At 41.4% G+C, this 19,224-nt stretch overlaps 1 protein-coding gene across 2 annotated transcripts; it reads left to right on the top strand.

Annotated features, from left to right (window-relative positions):
- Window positions 1–1,354: 1,354 nt before the first annotated feature.
- On the top strand, window positions 1,355–18,965 carry LOC120054742 (heterogeneous nuclear ribonucleoprotein M-like). Of its 2 annotated transcripts, XM_039002306.1 has the most exons (15): window positions 1,355–1,590; window positions 10,845–11,020; window positions 12,698–12,750; window positions 13,364–13,371; window positions 13,460–13,553; window positions 13,666–13,941; window positions 15,315–15,518; window positions 15,614–15,674; window positions 15,834–15,944; window positions 16,029–16,073; window positions 16,192–16,263; window positions 16,344–16,445; window positions 16,581–17,143; window positions 17,268–17,319; window positions 18,600–18,965. In XM_039002306.1, the coding sequence occupies exons 1-15, from the start codon at window positions 1,550–1,552 to the stop codon at window positions 18,761–18,763; spliced, it is 2,022 nt and encodes a 673-aa protein (XP_038858234.1). In that variant the 5' UTR covers window positions 1,355–1,549; the 3' UTR covers window positions 18,764–18,965. The 2 variants fall into 2 exon arrangements, with proteins under 2 accessions (XP_038858234.1, XP_038858235.1); XM_039002307.1 differs by lacking the exons at window positions 1,355–1,590; window positions 12,698–12,750 and having other exon boundaries at window positions 10,912–11,020.
- Window positions 18,966–19,224: the final 259 nt, after the last annotated feature.

Here is a 19,224-nt window from a genome sequence, read left to right as displayed (position 1 = left end):
TAAATGCATATTTTCACTTTTTTCTGAGACAGTCACTGAATTAGATTTCTTCATCTTTAAATGCAATATTTGAGATTTTATGTATTTCTATCAAATCGATACTGGAATTTCTACTCGAAGCAAAGTTTGCAAAAGTATACTAGACATTTATAGAATAAATCGTACCTAGATTGATGATACTGTCATAATCAGTGAAAACGTTATTGATTTATATAGCTTTAAATGACATTTTATAGATGTTATGTATTTATATCAAGTCAAAACTGGAATTTCTACTCAAAACAAAGGTTGTAAAAGTATGCTAGACATTTATAGAATAAATCATATCTTGTTTGATGTTTCTGTGACAAACAGTGAATTAGTTATTGATTTTTACCGCTTTAAATTGCATTTTATAGATTTTATGTATTTCTATTAAATCAAAACTATAATTTTTCCTCGAAACAAAGGTTGTAAAAGTATGCTAGACATTTATAGAATAAATCATACATAGTTTGATGATTCTGTGGCAAACGGTAAATTAGTTATTGATTTTTACATTTTTAAATGGCATTTGGCGAATGTCTGATTGTCTGTTGAATGTCCGAATGTGTGAATACAAAACCATCTTTACCTCGGTGCAACCATGCTTATTCATGGTACATCGAACTCGATCAACGCCACGCCTTCTTAACCCCATAACTCCATCCACTCGGAGTTTGTGCTGTAGTACAAATAAACACAACTGCTTATTTGGACGTAGCTAGCTATTTGACAGTGAAAAAGCGAGGTAAATTATCCGATAATCAATAATCTAGTATTTTCTGTGTTTCTTCCCGCATAATTCTAAACAATTTTATTTTAATCAGTTACGTGTATTGCTTTATCATCTTGTAGACAGGAAGTGATCTTTATTCGCTCTGGCAAACAGTGTTGTATGCTAAGGTTAACGTTAGCTGGCCTTTTAGCTAGCTGTTTAAAAATCTAATAGCTTTTATAATTTATGTAAAAAGACAATAATACAAGTTGTGTAAGCACATGGAAATACTTTTTAGCGATGTATTTCTTTCAGACTTATATTATGACTTAAAAGTGGCGCGCTGTCAGTGACGGGACAGTGAAACTCCATCTCCCATGATTCTGTAGTCCCGGAACTGACCCTGTTGATATTTGTTTTTTATTTGGTTTATGTATTTTTTTTTATGTATTTTTGAAAGATGTGTTTTTCTCCGTGTTGTCATTTGCGTGGGCATCGTTTTCATGAAGTTCTTCAGCTAATCCGTCTATAGCCTCTCCCAAACGGATGCATTTCTCCGGCCAGTTGGTGGCGACAACAATATTTTGAGTGTAGTTAGCCATAAAACCCAAAGAAGAATTCATCCGCCATTTCACTAGCTTGCAGCCGGCCAGCCTCTCCAAAGGCATTACATTAAATCCTATATTTATTCAATACTGCTCAAGTGAAGGTCCACTGCCAAACTTAGACAATATTTTAATAACTTTTTGAAGTACTCTACTGACCGCAAATTCATTCAGCAACAAATCAGCGGAAACAGAATAAACTGCGAAGATGTCGACCGAGGCCGCTGCTACGGAGAAACCAGGCCAGGGGTAACGTTTCATTAATTTATTCTTTTGTTAGCTAGTTGGCTAACTAAACTATTTAACTTACCTCCTGCTCGTTAAGGTTTGGCTACGTGTAACGTTACATTATGTCTCCAACTGCCTAGTAGCAGCTAGCTTAATGGTTATCTAACTGGCTAATCACCACTAACTAGCTAATCAATTGATTCTGCTAACGTTAGCCACAAATGTGCCTGCGTGCGTGCTTGCACTGGCATGAGATTACCAAATTAGCTACAGTAACTAGTTAGCCCCCCCAATTATTTTTTTTAACTAGCTAACGTTAGCTAACTGACCAATTTCTCCTCGCCCTCCTATTTTTTTAGTGAAGTACGCCATCACTTGCTACACAATTATTTTTTGGGGGGGTGGTTCAACGCAACTTGTAGTGTTGGTCTTATGTTTCATGAGCTGAAATAAAAGATCACAGAAAGCTTATTTCTCAAGTTTTGTGCACAAATGTAACACTTAATGAGCATTTCTCATTTGCCAAGATAAACCATCCACCTGACAAGTGTGGCAAATCAAGAAGCTGATTAAACAGCACCTTGTGCTGGGGACAATAAAAGGCCATTCTTAAATGTGCAGTTTTATCACAAGTTTTGGGACAGTACAATTGGCATGCTTACTGCCAATTGTCCACCAGAGCTGTTGCCAGATAATTTAATATTACATTCTCTACCATAAGCCGCCTCAAGTCATTTTAGAGAATTTGGCTGTATGTCCAACCGGCCTCACAAACGCAGACCATGTGTGACCACGCCAGTCCAGGACTTCCACATCTGTCGTCTTCGCCCGCTGAATCTTCTGAGAACAGCCACCCTGACAACTGATGAAACAGTGGGTTTGCACAACCGAAGAATTTCTGTACAAACTGTCAGAACTTTTCGGGGAAGCTCATATGCGTGCTACACTTGTTGCCCTCACCAGGGTCTTGACCTGACTGCAGTTCGGCCTTGCTGGAGAAGTGTGCTCTTCACAGATGAATCCCGGTATCAACTGTACTGGGCAGATGGCAGACACATGTTGTGTGGGAAAGCAGTTTGCTAATATCAAAGTTGTGAACAGGTCCATGGTGGCGCTATGGTATGGGCAGGCATAAGTTACGTACAACAAGCACAATTGCATTTTATCGATGGCAATTTGAATGCACAGAGATACCGTGACGAGATCCAGTTACCGCCAATATCCAGCAAGTTTGCACAGTCATTGAAGAGGGGGACAACATTCCACAGGTCACAATCAACAGCCTGATCAACTCTGAAGATGTCGCACTGAGGTAAATGGTGGTCACACCAGATACTGACTGGTTTTCTGATCACGCCCCTACCATTCTTTTTAGGGTATCTGTGATCAACATATGCATATCTGTATTCAGTTATGAAATCCATAGATTAGGGCCTAATTTATTTAAATTGCCTTACTTCCTTATGAAGTGTAACTCAGTAAAAAATTGTATGTTGCGTTTTGTATTTTTGTTCAGTGTATTGGGACTTGCGTAATAGCCAACTAGCTAGTTATTCAAACACGAGACGGGTTGGTTGTTTAGCAACAACTGAGCCGTGCGCAACTATGGGGCAAAACAAACAGGGTTGGTTTAGGTTGTTGACAACATGTAAGGTGTATTTCGTCTTCAATATTTACAAAAAATATATATTTGCACATTCAGCACTTCTCTCATACATTGTTATTGGCATGAAATCAGTCACCTCAAAATAAGACATGGTATCAGAGGTCGACCGATTATGATTTTAACGCCTATACCGATTATTGGAGGACCAAAAAAGCCGATACCGATTAATCGGCCGATTTAATAAAGTAATTTATTTATATATATATATATATATATATATTTGTAATATTGACAATTACAGCAATACTGAATGAACACTTATTTTACCTTAATATAATACATCAATAAAATCAATTTAGCCTCAAATAAATAATGAAACATGTTCAATTTGGTTTAAATAATGCAAAAACAGTGTTGGAGAAGGAAGTAAAAGTGCCATGTAAGAAAGCCAAAGTTTAAGTTCCCTGTGTAACGGATGTGAAATGGCTAGCTAGTTAGCGGGTACGCGCTAGTAGCATTTCAATCAGTTACGTCACTTGCTCTGAAACCTAGAAGTAGGGTTGCACCTTGCTCTGCAAGGGCCGCGGCTTTTGTGGAGCGATGGGTAACGACGCTTCGTGGGTGTCAGTTGTTGATGTGTGCAGAGGGTCCCTGGTTCGCGCCCGTGTCGGGGCGAGGAGACGGTTTAAAGTTATACTGTTACATTGGTGCCGTGACCCGGATCACTGGTTGCTGCGGAAAAGGAGGAGGTTGAAAGGGGGGTGAGTTTCTTCTCCAGGAAAAAGGTGCAACCCTACTTCTAGGTTTCAGAGCAAGTGACGTAACTGATTGAAATGCTAGTAGCGCGTACCCGCTAACTAGCTAGCCATTTCACATCCGTTACACCTGCTCAGAACATGAGAACATATGAAAGCTGGTGGTTCCTTTTAACATGAGTCTTCAATATTCCCAGGTAAGACGTTTTTTAGGTTGTAGGAATTATAGGAATATTTCTCTTTATACGATTTGTATTTCCTATACCTTTGACTATTGGATGTTCTTATAGGCACTTTAGTATTGCCAGTGTAACAGTATAGCTTCCATCCCTCTCCTCGCCGCTACCTGGCCTCGAACCAGGAACACATCGACAACAGCCACCCTCGAAGCAGCGTTACCCATGCAGAGCAAGGGGAACAACTACTCCAAGTCTCAGAGCTTGAAACGCTATTAGCGCGCACCCCGCTAACTAGCTAGCCATTTCACATCGGTTACACCAGCCTAATCTCGGAAGTTGATAGGCTTGAAGTCATAAACAGCGCAATGCTTGAAGCATTGCGAAGAGCTGCTGGAAGAACGCACGAAAGTGCTGTTTAAATGAATGCTTACGTGCCTGCTGGTGCCTACCATTGCTCAGTCAGACTGCTCTATCAAATCATAGACTTAAATATAACATAATAACACACAGAAATACGAGCCTTAGGTCATTAATATGGTCGAATCCGGAAACTATCATTTCGGAAACAAAACATTTATTCTTTCAGTGAAATACGGAACCATTACGTATTTTATCTAGCGGATCTGCTGTTACATTGCACAACCTTCAATGTTATGTCATAATTACGTAAAATTCTGGCAAATTAGTTCGCAATGAGCCAGGCGTTCCAAGCTGTTGCATATACCCTGACTCTGCGTGCAATGAACGCAAGAGAAGTGACACAATTTCACTTGGTTAATATTGCCTGCTAACCTTTCTTTTAGCTAAATATGCAGGTTTAAAAATATATACTTCTGTGTATTGATTTTAAGACGGGCATTGATGTTTATGGTTAGGTACACTTTGGAGCAACGACAGTCCTTTTTCGCGAATACGCACCGCATCGATTATATGCAACGCAAGACGCTAGATAAACTAGTAATATCATCAACCATGTGTAGTTATAACTAGGGATTATGAGTGATTGTTTTTTATAAGATAAGTTTAATCCTAGCTAGCAACTTACCATGGATTCTTACTGCATTCGCGTAACAGGCAGGCTCCTCGTGAGGCAGGTGGTTAGAGCGTTGGACTAGTTAACCGTAAGGTTGCAAGATTGAATCTCTGAGCTGACAAGGTAAAAATCTGTCGTTCTGCCCCTGAACAAGGCAGTTAACCCACCGTTCCTAGGCCGTCAATGAAAATAAGAATGTGTTCTTAACTGACTTGCCTCGTTAAATAAAGTTGTATAAAAAATTTAAAAAATACGGCAAAATCGGCGTCCAAAAATACCGATTTCCGATTGTTATGAAAACTTGAAATCAGCCCTAATTAATCGGCCATTCCGATTAATCGGTCGACCTCTAGTATCAATGACAAACTAGATTGTTTCATCTTGTTGTTCTTGCTAGTGATCTGGCCATTCAGAATCACAACAACATGTAGACTTCTGCTCCGTGCACATCGTTTTTGTCAGCTAACCCATCTATGGAATATATTGCATATCTGGAAAAGGGGTGAAAGTAGCAGACAAAACTCCTCCGCAATTTACGATGGAGCTGAGCGGTGACTAGTGTGGGCAGACTGGAGCTTCGACATCACATACAATGGAAGGTTTTATCAGTCTTCTGATTAGCACCCAATGAAAAGCCCTCAACTACAACGTGTAATTTCGGGCTATTCTTTGGGTGCTGAAATCAGTAGTTTATGATAACTACATTTTGTGACATCGGAGCTTCACTACACCCACACTAGTCCCCGCTCCACTCCATCGTAAATCTTGGAGTTGAGTTTAATTGGCTAGGGCGAAAGGGAAGCTAAGCTATTTTCAGACAGCCAGCGGAATATTGCAGACTTCCCCGCCGAGTATGTTACTTGCCCCTCTAGTTAAAGCGGCTAGTGCCTTCAAACACAAGGGTGACAGCCGCCAGTGACCATAGCAGCTAAATAAATATTATTGACGTGTGAAAATGTGTGCTTTGACACCATAAGCATGCATTAAAATGAATTTACATTCAACAGAAATTATTAATAAAAAAAATAGCTAGCTAGAGTGGGCTAGACTGTTTTCTACTGTGATTGGTCAACAACTGCATCACTTGGAAAAAAATAGAGCAGAATCCTATTTTCTCCGCCTCTGCTAAGAGTCTACAATTTTGCCCTCCGCCTAGGCTTCATTGAAAATGATTGAGCCACCCCGTCCGCCGCGTGCTGTCTGTCAGCGCCTTTTTCGTAGCCAAGTCATGACTCCTTAGCTCGCTAGAGCAACTAATTAGACCAGGCCAGAAATACTCGGACAGGCTCTTGAAGTTGGCCTAAGAATAACCAATACAACACGAATGAAGAGTTTGCATTTAGCTAGCTAATGAATTACAGCTACATTTCTAGACATCAATACAAAGGGTAGCTAGCCATTTTTTTGGTAAGTGGACGTTTCAACTCTTGTTCACCATCAGACCGACTCCATCAATCAATAGCTACAGATTGTAACACCAGATGTGATTTAAATCCCAAATATTTGTACTATTATACTGGTAGTTACAGGTGTGGCTATACAAAACGTCACCAGAGACTTTAACTAACCTGGTTTGGATGACACTATCTTCATCATCGATTCGTGGAGACGGGTCTCATAAAATGTCAGTGTCCAGTTGCAGGGGGTCTGTTTTGGAAAATGCTGCGTTATTAAAATATATTTTTTTGGTCATTTAAGTAATCCAACAATGTGTACTCCGCCATCTTGTCTATTTCAAGTCTTCTCTCATTGATCGAGAGATTAGAAAAATACATTGAAACTGGAGACTTTTACATCACTGGTTAGAGGACAGTCAGCTACATTTTGGAATGTTGTGTTTTGATACGGGGTCACCAAAACAAAGAGAAAAGCAACACTTGTCATCAATGTTCCCTCTAATTCTCTGGGGCACTGAGGACATTTTAGGTCTTGTGAGTGGAAACTAGAAAGTTGTGAGAACTTAATGCAACTTCCGGTGCACGTTTACTGTGAGCACTGAGGCTGTACCAGTACAGTTGTAGCCAATAGGCCATTGTGGCTATTTGAGCATAATGTAGGTCTACCAACAAAACCAATGGAGCAAATCCCATAACATTTTCACTTGGAAATAGTTTATGATTTCTGAGAGCCTGCAGTAGCCTGTATGTGGTGTTCAATGCAGGCCTACATTGCATGACTCTTTTTTAAATTTTTTATTAAATGTATTTTTTACATAATGAAGGGCTTGCCATTAAATATTTTTACTTGACTGTAAATTGCATTGTATGATGCAAGAAACTACAAAACAAGCAATTACCATGCAGAGAATTAGACAATATAGGCCACCCCTCTGCCTATTGGCTTATTTGCATATTCAAGCCTGTCTCAAAATACAACACTGCCCCTTAAATTAAGACAAGCTTTTTACCTGAATTTTCAAAGAAATGTAGCCTATATGTTTGGTGCTCTTCTAAGAAGCAGTAACTACCCATTGCTGACCTATACTTATCTATAACTGGGTTATAACTCGCGAAGAATATCAACATGTGCACACGCGAGGCTCTGATCTGAAAAGCGCATTCACTTGGAGGTAATTGAAAGAGATCCCTGCCAATAGAATTCTACTCCTTTGCACTCTGGCTCTCCCTACAACAAAGTCAGACTCAATATTGCAAAGTTAGATTTGTTTTGGTTTGTTGCATTGAAAAGGGGCTGACTAATGTTGATTTGATCAAACTTTTATCTATATAGTGCGAACTCAGTGAAGTTCAATCTCTTGCATCTCTGCGTGGCCTGGCATTTCTTCTGCGTGGCAGTCCTGCAGGAGGTGCGAGGCCGCGCACTCGCGCAGCTTAGAGAGGACATTGCTTGTCAGTCACTCATCGATTTATCACGTTGAAATCAATTGCACAAAAGGGGGGAGATGAGGTTACGCGTCCTGTTAACACAGCGCAAAAAACACACGGAATATGGGAATGTGTACATCACTGGTTAGAGGACAATTTGTAGAAGACATCTAGCTACATTTTGAAGTGTTGCGTTTTGAGTCAAGTGGGTCGCCAACGCAGTAAGTGTAACGCAACACTTTTTTGTTAATCACTTCATCGATATCATTCTAAAATCAATAGAATGTGGGGCAAACGTTTGGAGTGTAGCGCTATTTAAACTAACTATTCAAAGTAGAGCTGGGTGATATCAAATTAATTTGCATTCATGTTTTGGTGCGATATTCCAAATGCCTATCACAAGAATGAGCTTTTATGTCCCCTTGTTCTCATATCTTTTTGTCTTGTCTCCATTCTGTGCCATGTGCACCTTTCCATTTACACACACCAAGCCCCTGCCACTCACAACAACAAAGATGAGAGATCACTCCATCTCTGACAAGAGGTTTTAACTTGCTATTTGCATTTGAGGTTTGGTCCAACAGAATCGGTCATTTGAATTTATTATCAAGGCAGCAGCTACTCTTCCTGGGGTCCAGCAAAATTGAGGCAATTGTATACAATTTTAAAAACATTACAATACATTTCACAACACATTAAGCGTGTCCCTCAGGCCACTACTCGACTACCACATATCTACAACACAAAATCATGGACACTGAAATACATTTTAGACTTTATTTTACTGTAATAGCGGAGTAGTTAACCTTTCTAACGATACTTTTTTTTAATGTCTCAACTCCTCAAATTGTGCACAGAGCAGACTACTAAAACAGGAGTATCAATGAACATTAATTCTGGAAAATTAATGCTCAGTTTACCACGTGCCGTTTTGCGGTACCTCTAGCTGCATTTTAACCAAAGACTTACTAGCTGTCTGGTCTGTTTTATAGATGTGCAATAATTATAAAACACAATTTATATAAGGAATTGGCAACTCATTCTGAGAAATAAACTTTGCCACTTGATTTCAACATCTGAACAGTGGACAGACTAGCATACTGTTCAAACAGTTGGAAACAGACAGAAGGGTGTGTTCATAACAATTCAACTGTTCTACCTTGTTAGCTTGAAATATGAAGATTAGCTGGCTAATCCCGAGCACGTGGGTTTGAGATTGAGTCCTGTGTATATTCTCTATCATGCCTCTACAAGTAGATCTGTTCTTTGTGTGCTATTTCTATGCTTCCCGCTAAGTTTTGTTTTTGCAGCTTTTGGTTTTGTTCACCAGCCGAAAATACATTTTTGGTTATTGAAAAGATATGTCACAGTGGTTTCGATGGCACAATGATTCTCTACACTAGTTTTGTCACAAACTGAAATTAGACAAACTATTTGAATTTTTGAAAGCAGGAAATGGCGGTGTGATTTTCTGCATATTGCATTTTAAATTACTAGTTGGTCATATATTATTTTTTATGTATATCGTGAATCGCCCATAAGTTAAACAAAATCAATATGCTTTTTAGGCCATATCGCAGAGTCCTAATTCAAAGGCCACAAGGGAACTTTGAATAACCTATACATGGTTAGTTAAATGAGAACTTGTAGAAGGCTTATATCTATATTTTGGAATGTTGGTTTTGGGAGGCTGCCATCAGGGAAAAGGGAACAAACACACCAACAATGAGAGCGGAGCCTTGTGAGTCACTGTGTTGTGCAGCACACACTCAGTGATCTAGTTACGGTATGGAATTCACAATTAAATGTTTGCCAGCTAGATATCTTAAAACTAAGTTAACTGTCTAAAGTGTGCTAAATGCACTGTAGTTGTGCAGTTGGTTTGCTAATTTAGTAGCTATCTAGCTAAATGGTTAGCTTCTTCCAAAATCAAGCTTGGCTTTGAAACAGCAGAGAATCCCCTCCTGGGTCTAGAGCCTTGCCGTCTAATATTTGTTTTGTGCGTGCAGCAAACTGTGAGTAGCATTTTTGAGTTAATTTGTAAAATGGGGTGTCTGTCCTGCAAATAGTTTAGGTCAGAGACTGTATAAAATGTTTCCAATGCACTCGTTAGCATTTAGTTAGCTTTCTCTATGGGCTTTTACATATACTTGTTAGCATTGTTAATCTTCGGTATTAGAAGGCTCAGTGTTACCAAATATCCCGTGATGGCACATGGTCGGTATGACAATCTGGATACCGCCCCAAGCCTAAGAGACCTCCCCGAATTATCCGTGCCATTTGAGGGGGGAAATGATAGCGTTCTAAGTCTTGCGACCCCCAGTGTGTGCGTATGTATAAAAAAAGATATTGATCTGTTTTTAAGCAATTGAACTTGTCATTGTGTTTACTATAAACTTTTATACTAACATCACCAATCTGAGGTAAAAAGGATGTAATTCCCCCCAATTCGATGTGGTCAAAACGTCAGCTTGTGTTTGCATCATGGAAAGTACCGTAATATACATTAATTAGATATGGTAAAATTGTCATAATTTGGTCTGATAGTAAATGAAGCAAACTCAGATTTCATCAATGCTTTTCTCATAAGTTAAGCCATTTAGAAATTTAAAAAATGCGAAATTTTAACCGGGCGCTCTAGAAGGAGCTCCCCATAATGACTGCAGCAGCCATTAATTCGACATCCCTACCATGATCGTGAGTGCGATATCAGGCTCCACTCCAGGTAACTAGGTTTATCGGTCGGGTAGCTAGCAAAGCGATCTGATTTGTTTGCAGCTAAGTTAACTAGCCAGCTAACTAAAGTCATAATGAGTTCATCTATTCTTAGTTACCTAATACATACATATCGAGCTAATGCGTTTTTTCTTTACAAAGGGAAATGAACGGCAAGGCCAAGCATGAACCCAATACCAGGAAGGAGAGGCCCCAGAAGCGTGGAGGTGGTCGCTTTGAGCCCTATGGAAACCCATCAAAGAGATACCGTGTGTTTGTCAGCAACATCCCATACGATGTGAAATGGCAGGCACTCAAAGATCTAATGAAAGAAAAAGGTAAGGTGTTAAGGGTTGTGTTGGATCCACTGTAGATATGAAGACCAGCATGGCTAATGAAGCCTTCCATAACTGGTCATTTGTGTTGAACCACTTCACCATGTTGACTGGAAGGCCTCTGGCCTGTAAAGGACCCAAGTTGCAATTATTAGCTATGAGGTTCTTGGTATGTGGACTAGGTGGCAAAACTTCAAATGGGAGCGGGTTTTCCATGGATTGGCCTGTGTTCTGCTAACTCTCCGAGATGTTTCAGATTTCAGAACAGTTCTGTGATTTCTGCCTTTGGCTAGTCATTTTTATAGTGCTGCGAATAGCATTATAAATTTGTGCTTGATCTCTTCAGCTACACTTGATTGAACAGTGGGAATCTACCAACTAAAGGGGGCTCTTCAAATGAAGTACAGAGCTTATAGTATATGGGCAATCAATTCCTGTGTTGGGTCTTGAATGGTATAGCAAATTGCGTTTCTCACAAATGCAGAAAAATAGAAAAACGTACTTATTACCTTGAGACATAATGAATTGCTCTCAGGTGCTTACGCTACAATTGTTAAAGCGGTTCTTGCTGCGTATGTTCTGCGTGATCCTTTTCTTGGAGATTGTCAAATGTAAGAATTTTATAATGTTTGATAACTGGTTCTGTAATTATCTTAATTTGCAGCATGGATCAGTTGTCCTCAACTTAACTTCAATTTGAATCCTGCAACAAAAGCAACGGTGTACTGTTTATCTAACAGTTTAAACAGACGTTTACATGTTTTTGGCAAAGCTATAGATATGTTAGGTCGAATGTAGTAAATAGCACCTGCTTTTAATCACGATAAAGCATAGGTGTTCTGAGAGGTTACCAATGCTTTTCAGAAACAGAATTTAGTGTTTGGATATAATTGAATGTGGCGTTAAATTGCATTCTCTTTTTTAGGTTTGTTGTTTCCGCAGATCTCCATGTTGTACCGATCACGGATGTGTGTTTGCGATTTCTTGGGGTACAGGTCTACAAAATGAAGCATCTTCTTACGCCTGTTCTTGTTTCAGCTGAGGATTGGTTCATGTCCATTTATGGTGCTGACTCATTTGCTGGAATTAGCAATGGTTGTCCCTCTGTTAGTTACAAAGTTGGACACTGTTGTGCCTCCAGGTCCAATGTATGTACAACTTTCCAAAAATTTAATTCCATGTTCTTCAGACATTGGAGATAGCTGAGTTGGTACAATTTAGTTTTTCGTGTGTATTCATTCAAAGGTGCGGTAGAACCGTTGTATCAGTCAGTGGTTCTAAATACATTTAACAAGGAACATGGATTTTGGAAGGGTGGACTCGTGGTTTCAAAAGGCTTCGCAAACTTTCATTCTGTCAAGTTTATATTTAGAAAAGGGTTCCTCCATGATGACAATCCATCCGATAACAGGGCTGGTAGCTATTTGACTATTGTTCTTTTCATTCTATTGGTCTTTGTGTTTCGGGACTCGGCAAGAACAGGCTAAGAAGCCATTTTAAGATCCAGTAAGAGCTTTTTGTAGATCTGTACCAGAATTGTGCTACTGAGGTGCTTGGGGGGAGGCTCTGGAGTAGCAGGCCGAGCTCACGGTCACCAACCGCTTGTGTGTCTGCTCTAAACCCCCATTGTTCTCTCGGCTTCTCTCCCTTGGTGTGTGTCGTCTGGAATCTGATTTGTAGTGGGTGAGGTAACGTACGTGGAACACTTAATGGACGGAGAAGGCAAATCAAGGGTAAGTGCAATAGACAAACCTGTGTTTGTCAGCTTGAGTTTCCTTTTCTTTAATTGTGGGGATTTTCAGACATGGAGTGTTGATGAAAGCGTGTCAAGTGGGTGACGCTGAACAGAACATGTTGCAGTCTGGCACTGAATGACATCATCTCATGGGTTGGCGTCGTATTGGGAATTCAGGTTCCAGTAGTTTGGAAAGTCAATTTTGCTGCAGATTTGTTCATCTGGGACTAAAGTGGGGCCCAGCCCCCAAGAGGTTGTAACGTGCAATAGATTTGAGTCCATTGAATTGTTTTTGTCGAACAGATATTTCCTTCAAGAGTCCATTTTGTCTGTGGGACTTCTGCTTTTGATGTGGACAATGTTTTAAGGGTTTAGATTCACCAGACTTCTGCATTTTATATTGTCTGGTGACCAGCTTTTAAGCTGTCAACTCATTTTGAAAGAGTAGCTGACTGTTCTAGGCTAAGGCCATACAAGTGAGTAGAATGTGTTTAACCTTGTTATTGAATATGCATGAAGTCATTGTTCTCTACATTGCCATGACTGATTACTAACTCAAATGTTGTTTTTCTACTTCAATGATGCTGTTGTGCGGTCTTCAATCAACAAAGGGTTGTGCGTAAGTATTTTCTTCATCCAGTCTTTATTCTAATAGATGTCTCAAAGTTTTAAGTTCCTGATATTCATCATGGTTTTTGTCTCAACAGGATTGTTGAGTTCAGGACTGAGGAGCTGATGAAGAAGGCTGTGGAGAAGGTCAACAAGCACAACCTGAATGGTCGGCCCCTGAAGGTTAAAGAGGTAAGCAATATTTTGTTTAAGCTAATGACACCAGAATAAAACAAATCTATCATTAGGCTTGTATTTCCTGTTTGGTAATGTTGCCAATGTTTCTCTAATCCTATTTCCCCAGGACCCAGATGGTGTGATTGCCCAGAGGGATTCACACAGGGCCCAGGGTGGTGGAGGTGGTGGTGGGCCCCCAGGCGGCCATGGTGGAATGAACATGGGGATGGGGATGGATCGCATGAATATGGAGCGGATGAACATGGACTGCATGGGCCCAGGACCGGGCGGCCCACCCATGGTCAACATCCCCCCCAGCCTCATGAACAACTCTAACATCCCCAATGAGATCATCCACGGGCTGCAGGCTGGCAAGATCGGAAGCACGGTCTTCGTAGCTAACGTAAGTCGCGGATTGTAGTCCAGTACGCCAATATAGATATTTTTAAAATATCAGTTGAAGTCATATATTGCATTATGTTATTGCAAGTATTTTAACCTTGTCAATTAGGGATGCACCGATATGACATTTTTGGCCGATACCGATATCCTATATTTTCCTTCCTTTTAAATTTCGCTGCTTTTTAAGCATTCTAGTACAGTTAAATAGTTGAAACACACACGCACTGACCAAAAAGTTAATTTGTTGGCATTTACGTATGTCCCCATTACCAGTAAAACATAATCAAAACCTATTTCTTTCACTCGTTGTGCTGTTTCATTGTTTGTTCAGTCTCAACCAGGATTTCATCATGCATGTCAAGCAGCGAAGTTTCAGCTCTGTCTGTCCGTGGCCTCTCTTCCTCGGGTGCGCACTGTCACTGTGTCCGTTTCCATCTTGTCCAGCTGTTTAACATTCTCACGTAAACCATGTTTCTTGTCTGCATCGAAGTAGCGGTCCTTGTACCTAGCATTGAGCATGGTGGCGACACAGTAAAGAGGCTTAGAGAATGCCGCCGAATCGCTTGTTCACAGCCTATAGTAGAGTACTTTTCCAAGTTAACCCGACGGTCTGTTGGCATTTTTGTTGAGCAGGCGTTTCAATGCCATGACAGAGGGTATCACGTCTGCTGCAGACGCAGTTGATGAGCTTATTTCTCCAGTCAGTTGTTTGAATGGAGCTAGGAGTGTGTTCATGTTTAAAACATGTTCTCAAATGCCATTGAAATGGCAGCAGTGGTATGAGAACCAGCACATTCTTGAGCATGCAATACGGATTTCCTCAGTACGAAGTCCTTGTCAACCCACTGTGCTGTCAAACTCAGCATGCTCATGGGGCTGACATCGCTGGTCCAAATGTCAGTCGTGAAGTTAATAGCAAGTAGCTCAGGGATGTGCGTTTCAATAATACTGTGTAACTCCAGTAGGGAAACATCTGAAAAATAGCGCCTACTTGGTACAGCCGGGGCTCGAGGTGTTCGACCAGACAGAGAAAGCCAACATCATCTACGACAGAGAACGGTTGATTGTCAAAGGCAATGAATTCCATTATCTTGCCGATAATTGATTTCGCCTTTGAGTTGTCTCAAATGTTCTTACTCTTTCAAATGACTGCTTGACTTGAACTTGTTTAGGTGTTGGAAGTGTGCGCTTAGTATGTTTCTGCTTTTGTTCTGTGTAGTGCTGTATGTTTCGTGGCGCCATTTACGTAATATGTATGCACGTCAGCTTTGACATCGGTTTTGCACATCGGCGTTAAACTAGACACCGGGCCGATGCTGGCATTTTTAGATAATATCTTCCGATTCCCTATTGTCAATGCAATGTTGTTTCCAGCTGGACTACAAGGTTGGCTGGAAGAAGCTGAAGGAGGTGTTTGGCATGGCAGGAGTGGTGGTGCGTACTGACATCTTGGAGGACAAGGATGGGAATAGCAGGGGCATGGGCACTGTCACCTTTGACATGCCTATTGAAGCTGTCCAAGCCGTCAGCATGTTCAACGGTCAACTACTGTTCAACCGGGTCATGCATGTCAAGCTGGTAAGCAACATATATTCTAGAGACTAACATTTGTAAATTTTAGTAAATGTTCAAACTGTACACATTTTAAGCAATGCTTGTGTTGGATATTTCAGGATGAGAAGTCCTTGCCAAAAGGAGACTTTTCACCACCGGAGAGACCCCCAGCACTACCCCGTAAGTACAATGTGTTCCCCCCCCCCCCCAAAGTAAACGAAAAACAGAAAACTAATCTGTCCAAAATGTTGAGTATCTTCAAGGCTAGCTTCCATAGGATCTTCAATAGAAGGGCTGGTAGTATTTGTTTCTCTCAGTCATCCATTGCTTTTCCCTCAGGTGGCCTGAGTGGCATTGGGCAGGGACTGGGGCCTGGTGGCCAACCCATTGACGCCACCGCACTGAACCGAGGTGGTGGTGGTGGAGGAATGGGCAACATGGGACCTGGGGGTAAGGGGCTGTCTTTGTGATCCTCCTTCACATAGAACTTTAATTTGACTTCTTTCAGTCACTTACTAATTGTTTGGTTTATAGGCATGGATGGCATGGGCTTCGGTGGTGGCATGGGTAGAATGGGAGGTATGTATGTTTTGTACTGCGTTGAATGAGTGCAGTTCATCAAATCGTTTGCATTGTGTTTTATTCTAATACATTTGAGTGTTAAAGATGACATTTTGTTCTGATTTTTTTTCTCAAGACATGGATAACTTTGGTGGAGGAATGAACAACATGGAGCGCTTTGGACCATCAGGAATGGGACGTATGAATGGTAAGGAAATTAATTTCACTCTGACATGGAACGTTCACATTTGGCTGGTCTTCTAATAGTTTTATCTCTTGTGTTGTCAGAGATGGACCGTGAGATTGGTGGTGCTTTTGACCGGGAGTGTGGTCGAAATGAAATGGGCATGTCTCGCAATAATTTTGGGGAGTCCTTTGATAGAGGAATGGGTTAGTACTTTAAGGATTTGCTAAATTTCTTGCTGATGTGTTGAACACACCTGAAGCTGATTTCTCACAGGACCTAAACTCTGCCTCAATTGTCGTTGTCGTTTCTTTTGTTTTCTGTTTTCCCTCGACTTACAGGTAGCTCACTGGGCATGGACCGCATGAGCTCTGGCATGGATCGCCTGGGTGGTGGAATGGACCGTCTGGGTGGGATGGAGAGGATGGACCGTGTGTCTGATCTGAACAGGCTGGGGGGCTCTGGCTTTGACCGTATGGGCTCTGGGCTGGACCGGCTGGGTCCTAGTATGGACAGACTTGGTTCTGGCCTGGATCGTATGAGCTCCAGCATGGACCGCCTGGGCCCAGCTGGGTTTGACTGCCTAGGCCCATCCAGTTTAGACCGCATGTCCGCCGGCCTGGACTTCACCTCCCCCATGGGCATGGTGGACCGCATGAACACCGGCATGGAGAGGATGGGAACCAACTTTGACCGCATGGGGTCTGCTGGCATGGACCGCTTCCCGACCACCGGGCTTGACCGCATGGGCTCCACCATGGACCACATGGGCACTGCCGGTGTTGGAGGCCAGTATGACCGGCCTGCTGAGATGGAACGTGGAGGCTTTGGAGGAAATGGCTTTGGAGGAGCCGGAGGTCCTGGGGCCAACGCCAGGAAGGGCTGTCAGATCTTTGTCCGGAATGTAAGTGTCTCTAGAGAAATAAGTGTCCCCATTGTTGTGGTTAAAGCGTATTCAGCATATTGAACTAGTATTCGACAGTCACCATTGTAAACTTCAACTGATCGATTTGACTCTTCTCTTGTAGCTGCCATATGACTTCACCTGGAAGGTGCTGAAGGATACCTTCAATACATGCGGTAAGAACATAATCTAAAAACTTTTCTCCTCAATTTTGTGGTATCCAATTGTCTCATCGCTGCAACTCCTGTACGGAGGCGAGGCGAAGGTCGAGAGCCATGCGTCCTCCGAAACCCAACTGGTTCTTGACACAATGCCCACTTAACCCGGAAGCCAGCCGCGCACCAATGTGCCGAAGGAAACGCCGTACACCTGGCGACCAATTGTGCGCCTCCCCATGGGTGTCACGGCCGGCTTCGACAGATCCTGGACTCAAACCCAGAATCTCTAGTGGCACAGCTAACCACTGCGCCACTCAGGAGGCCTTTTTACAACTTTCTACATTGTACAATAATAGTGAAGACATCAACTAACACATGGAATCATGTAGTAACCAAGTGTTAAATCAAAATATTTTAGATTCTTCAAAGTATCCACCCATACATCACTCCACATCCACCCATACATCACATCCACCCATACATCACTCAAAGCAGCCACAACTGTCAGTAACAGTGTCCATGATTGAGTCTTTGACTGAGATAAAAATGGGCAAGTTTAAGTTGGACTGCCGAGTGAATGAAAAGCAGCCAACAAGTGCTCAGCATATGTGGGAACTCCTTCAAGACTGTTGGAAAAGCATTCCAGGTGCTGGTTGAGAGAGTGCCAAGCATGTGCAAAGCTGTCATCAAGGCAAAGGGTGGCTTCTTTGAAGAATCTAAAATATATTTTGATTTGTCACTTTTTGGGTTACTACATGATTCCATGTGTTTTCATAGATTTGATGTCTTCTATTCTACAATGTATAAAATTGTAAAAAAATGAACAAGACCTTGGTGTCAATTTGACTGGTACTGTACGTAAGGACTTTCTTGCACCCAAGAGGCCAGTGCTGTAGTCAAGTCACTAAACATCTGTAGTCCCTAGTGTTGTTAGTCCTTTTAAACTCGAGTCAGAAGCCCCTAAAAGCTGTGGTCCAACAATTTTTTTTAAATCTGAATTGTTGCTTTAAGGGTAACTAGATATTACAGCTCTTGCAACGGTTGCATATTTAACATACTAATAACTACAACAGCAAGTAAGAGATTTTCTGACGCATTCCCCTCTGGTCGAGTTCTAGGGAGTCAAGTCTCTTGCGAAATAATAATCTTAAATGTAATTTAACAGGATTGAAAAACACGTAAATGGAATGTGTAAGTTAACCCACAACATTTCACAATTACACCATGGTGAGTCTGACCCAAGATTCAATTGGAACGTCAGCCAAATAATTTTAACCCGTATCTGCTTTCTTCTGCAGGTATCGTCCAATATGCTGACATCAAGACAGAGAATGGCAAGTCCAAGGGCTGTGGCGTGGTTCGCTTCGACAACCCGGAGACTGCCGAGAGAGCCTGTCACACCATGAATGGCTACAGGCTGAATGGAAGAGAGATCGATGTCAGAATTGACAGAAATGCATAATCGTCCAGATTGTCATTTTGACCCTGATATTTGCATATTTCTTGGTTTGTTGGGCATTTGTAACAGTGCAAATGTGTACTTTTAGTTATTGCTCATCTGTGCATTTTTTTTGTGACAATTGTATTTCTTTATTTTACTTAATGCTTCACTTCATTGCTTTTTGTTCTGAGGTGTTTTGATAATAAATATCATTGGAATTTTGTTTTCCGTCTCTTCCTTGCCACTCAAGTGTACTATCGTAGCTTGGAATCCCAATGGAGTAGAGATTTGTTTCACTATTCTAGTCACTGGGTATAAAAATAAAGAACTATAGAATATATAAATTAGAATCCCAGTAACACGAAACAACTGTCTGTTCACGCTGGAAGGTCTGACACTGTCTCCAAGCTTCTCTTCTAGGCGGAATGTAGCTGAAACTGCAGAGCTGTCTCACTTCTGAACCTGCAAGTCAGGCTCATTAC

The sequence above is a fragment of the Salvelinus namaycush genome, chromosome 10 (genome assembly GCF_016432855.1).
Source record: "Salvelinus namaycush isolate Seneca chromosome 10, SaNama_1.0, whole genome shotgun sequence".
In the NCBI taxonomy this organism is placed as follows: Eukaryota; Metazoa; Chordata; class Actinopteri; order Salmoniformes; family Salmonidae; genus Salvelinus; species Salvelinus namaycush.
This window is presented reverse-complemented; position numbering and strand designations above follow the sequence as displayed.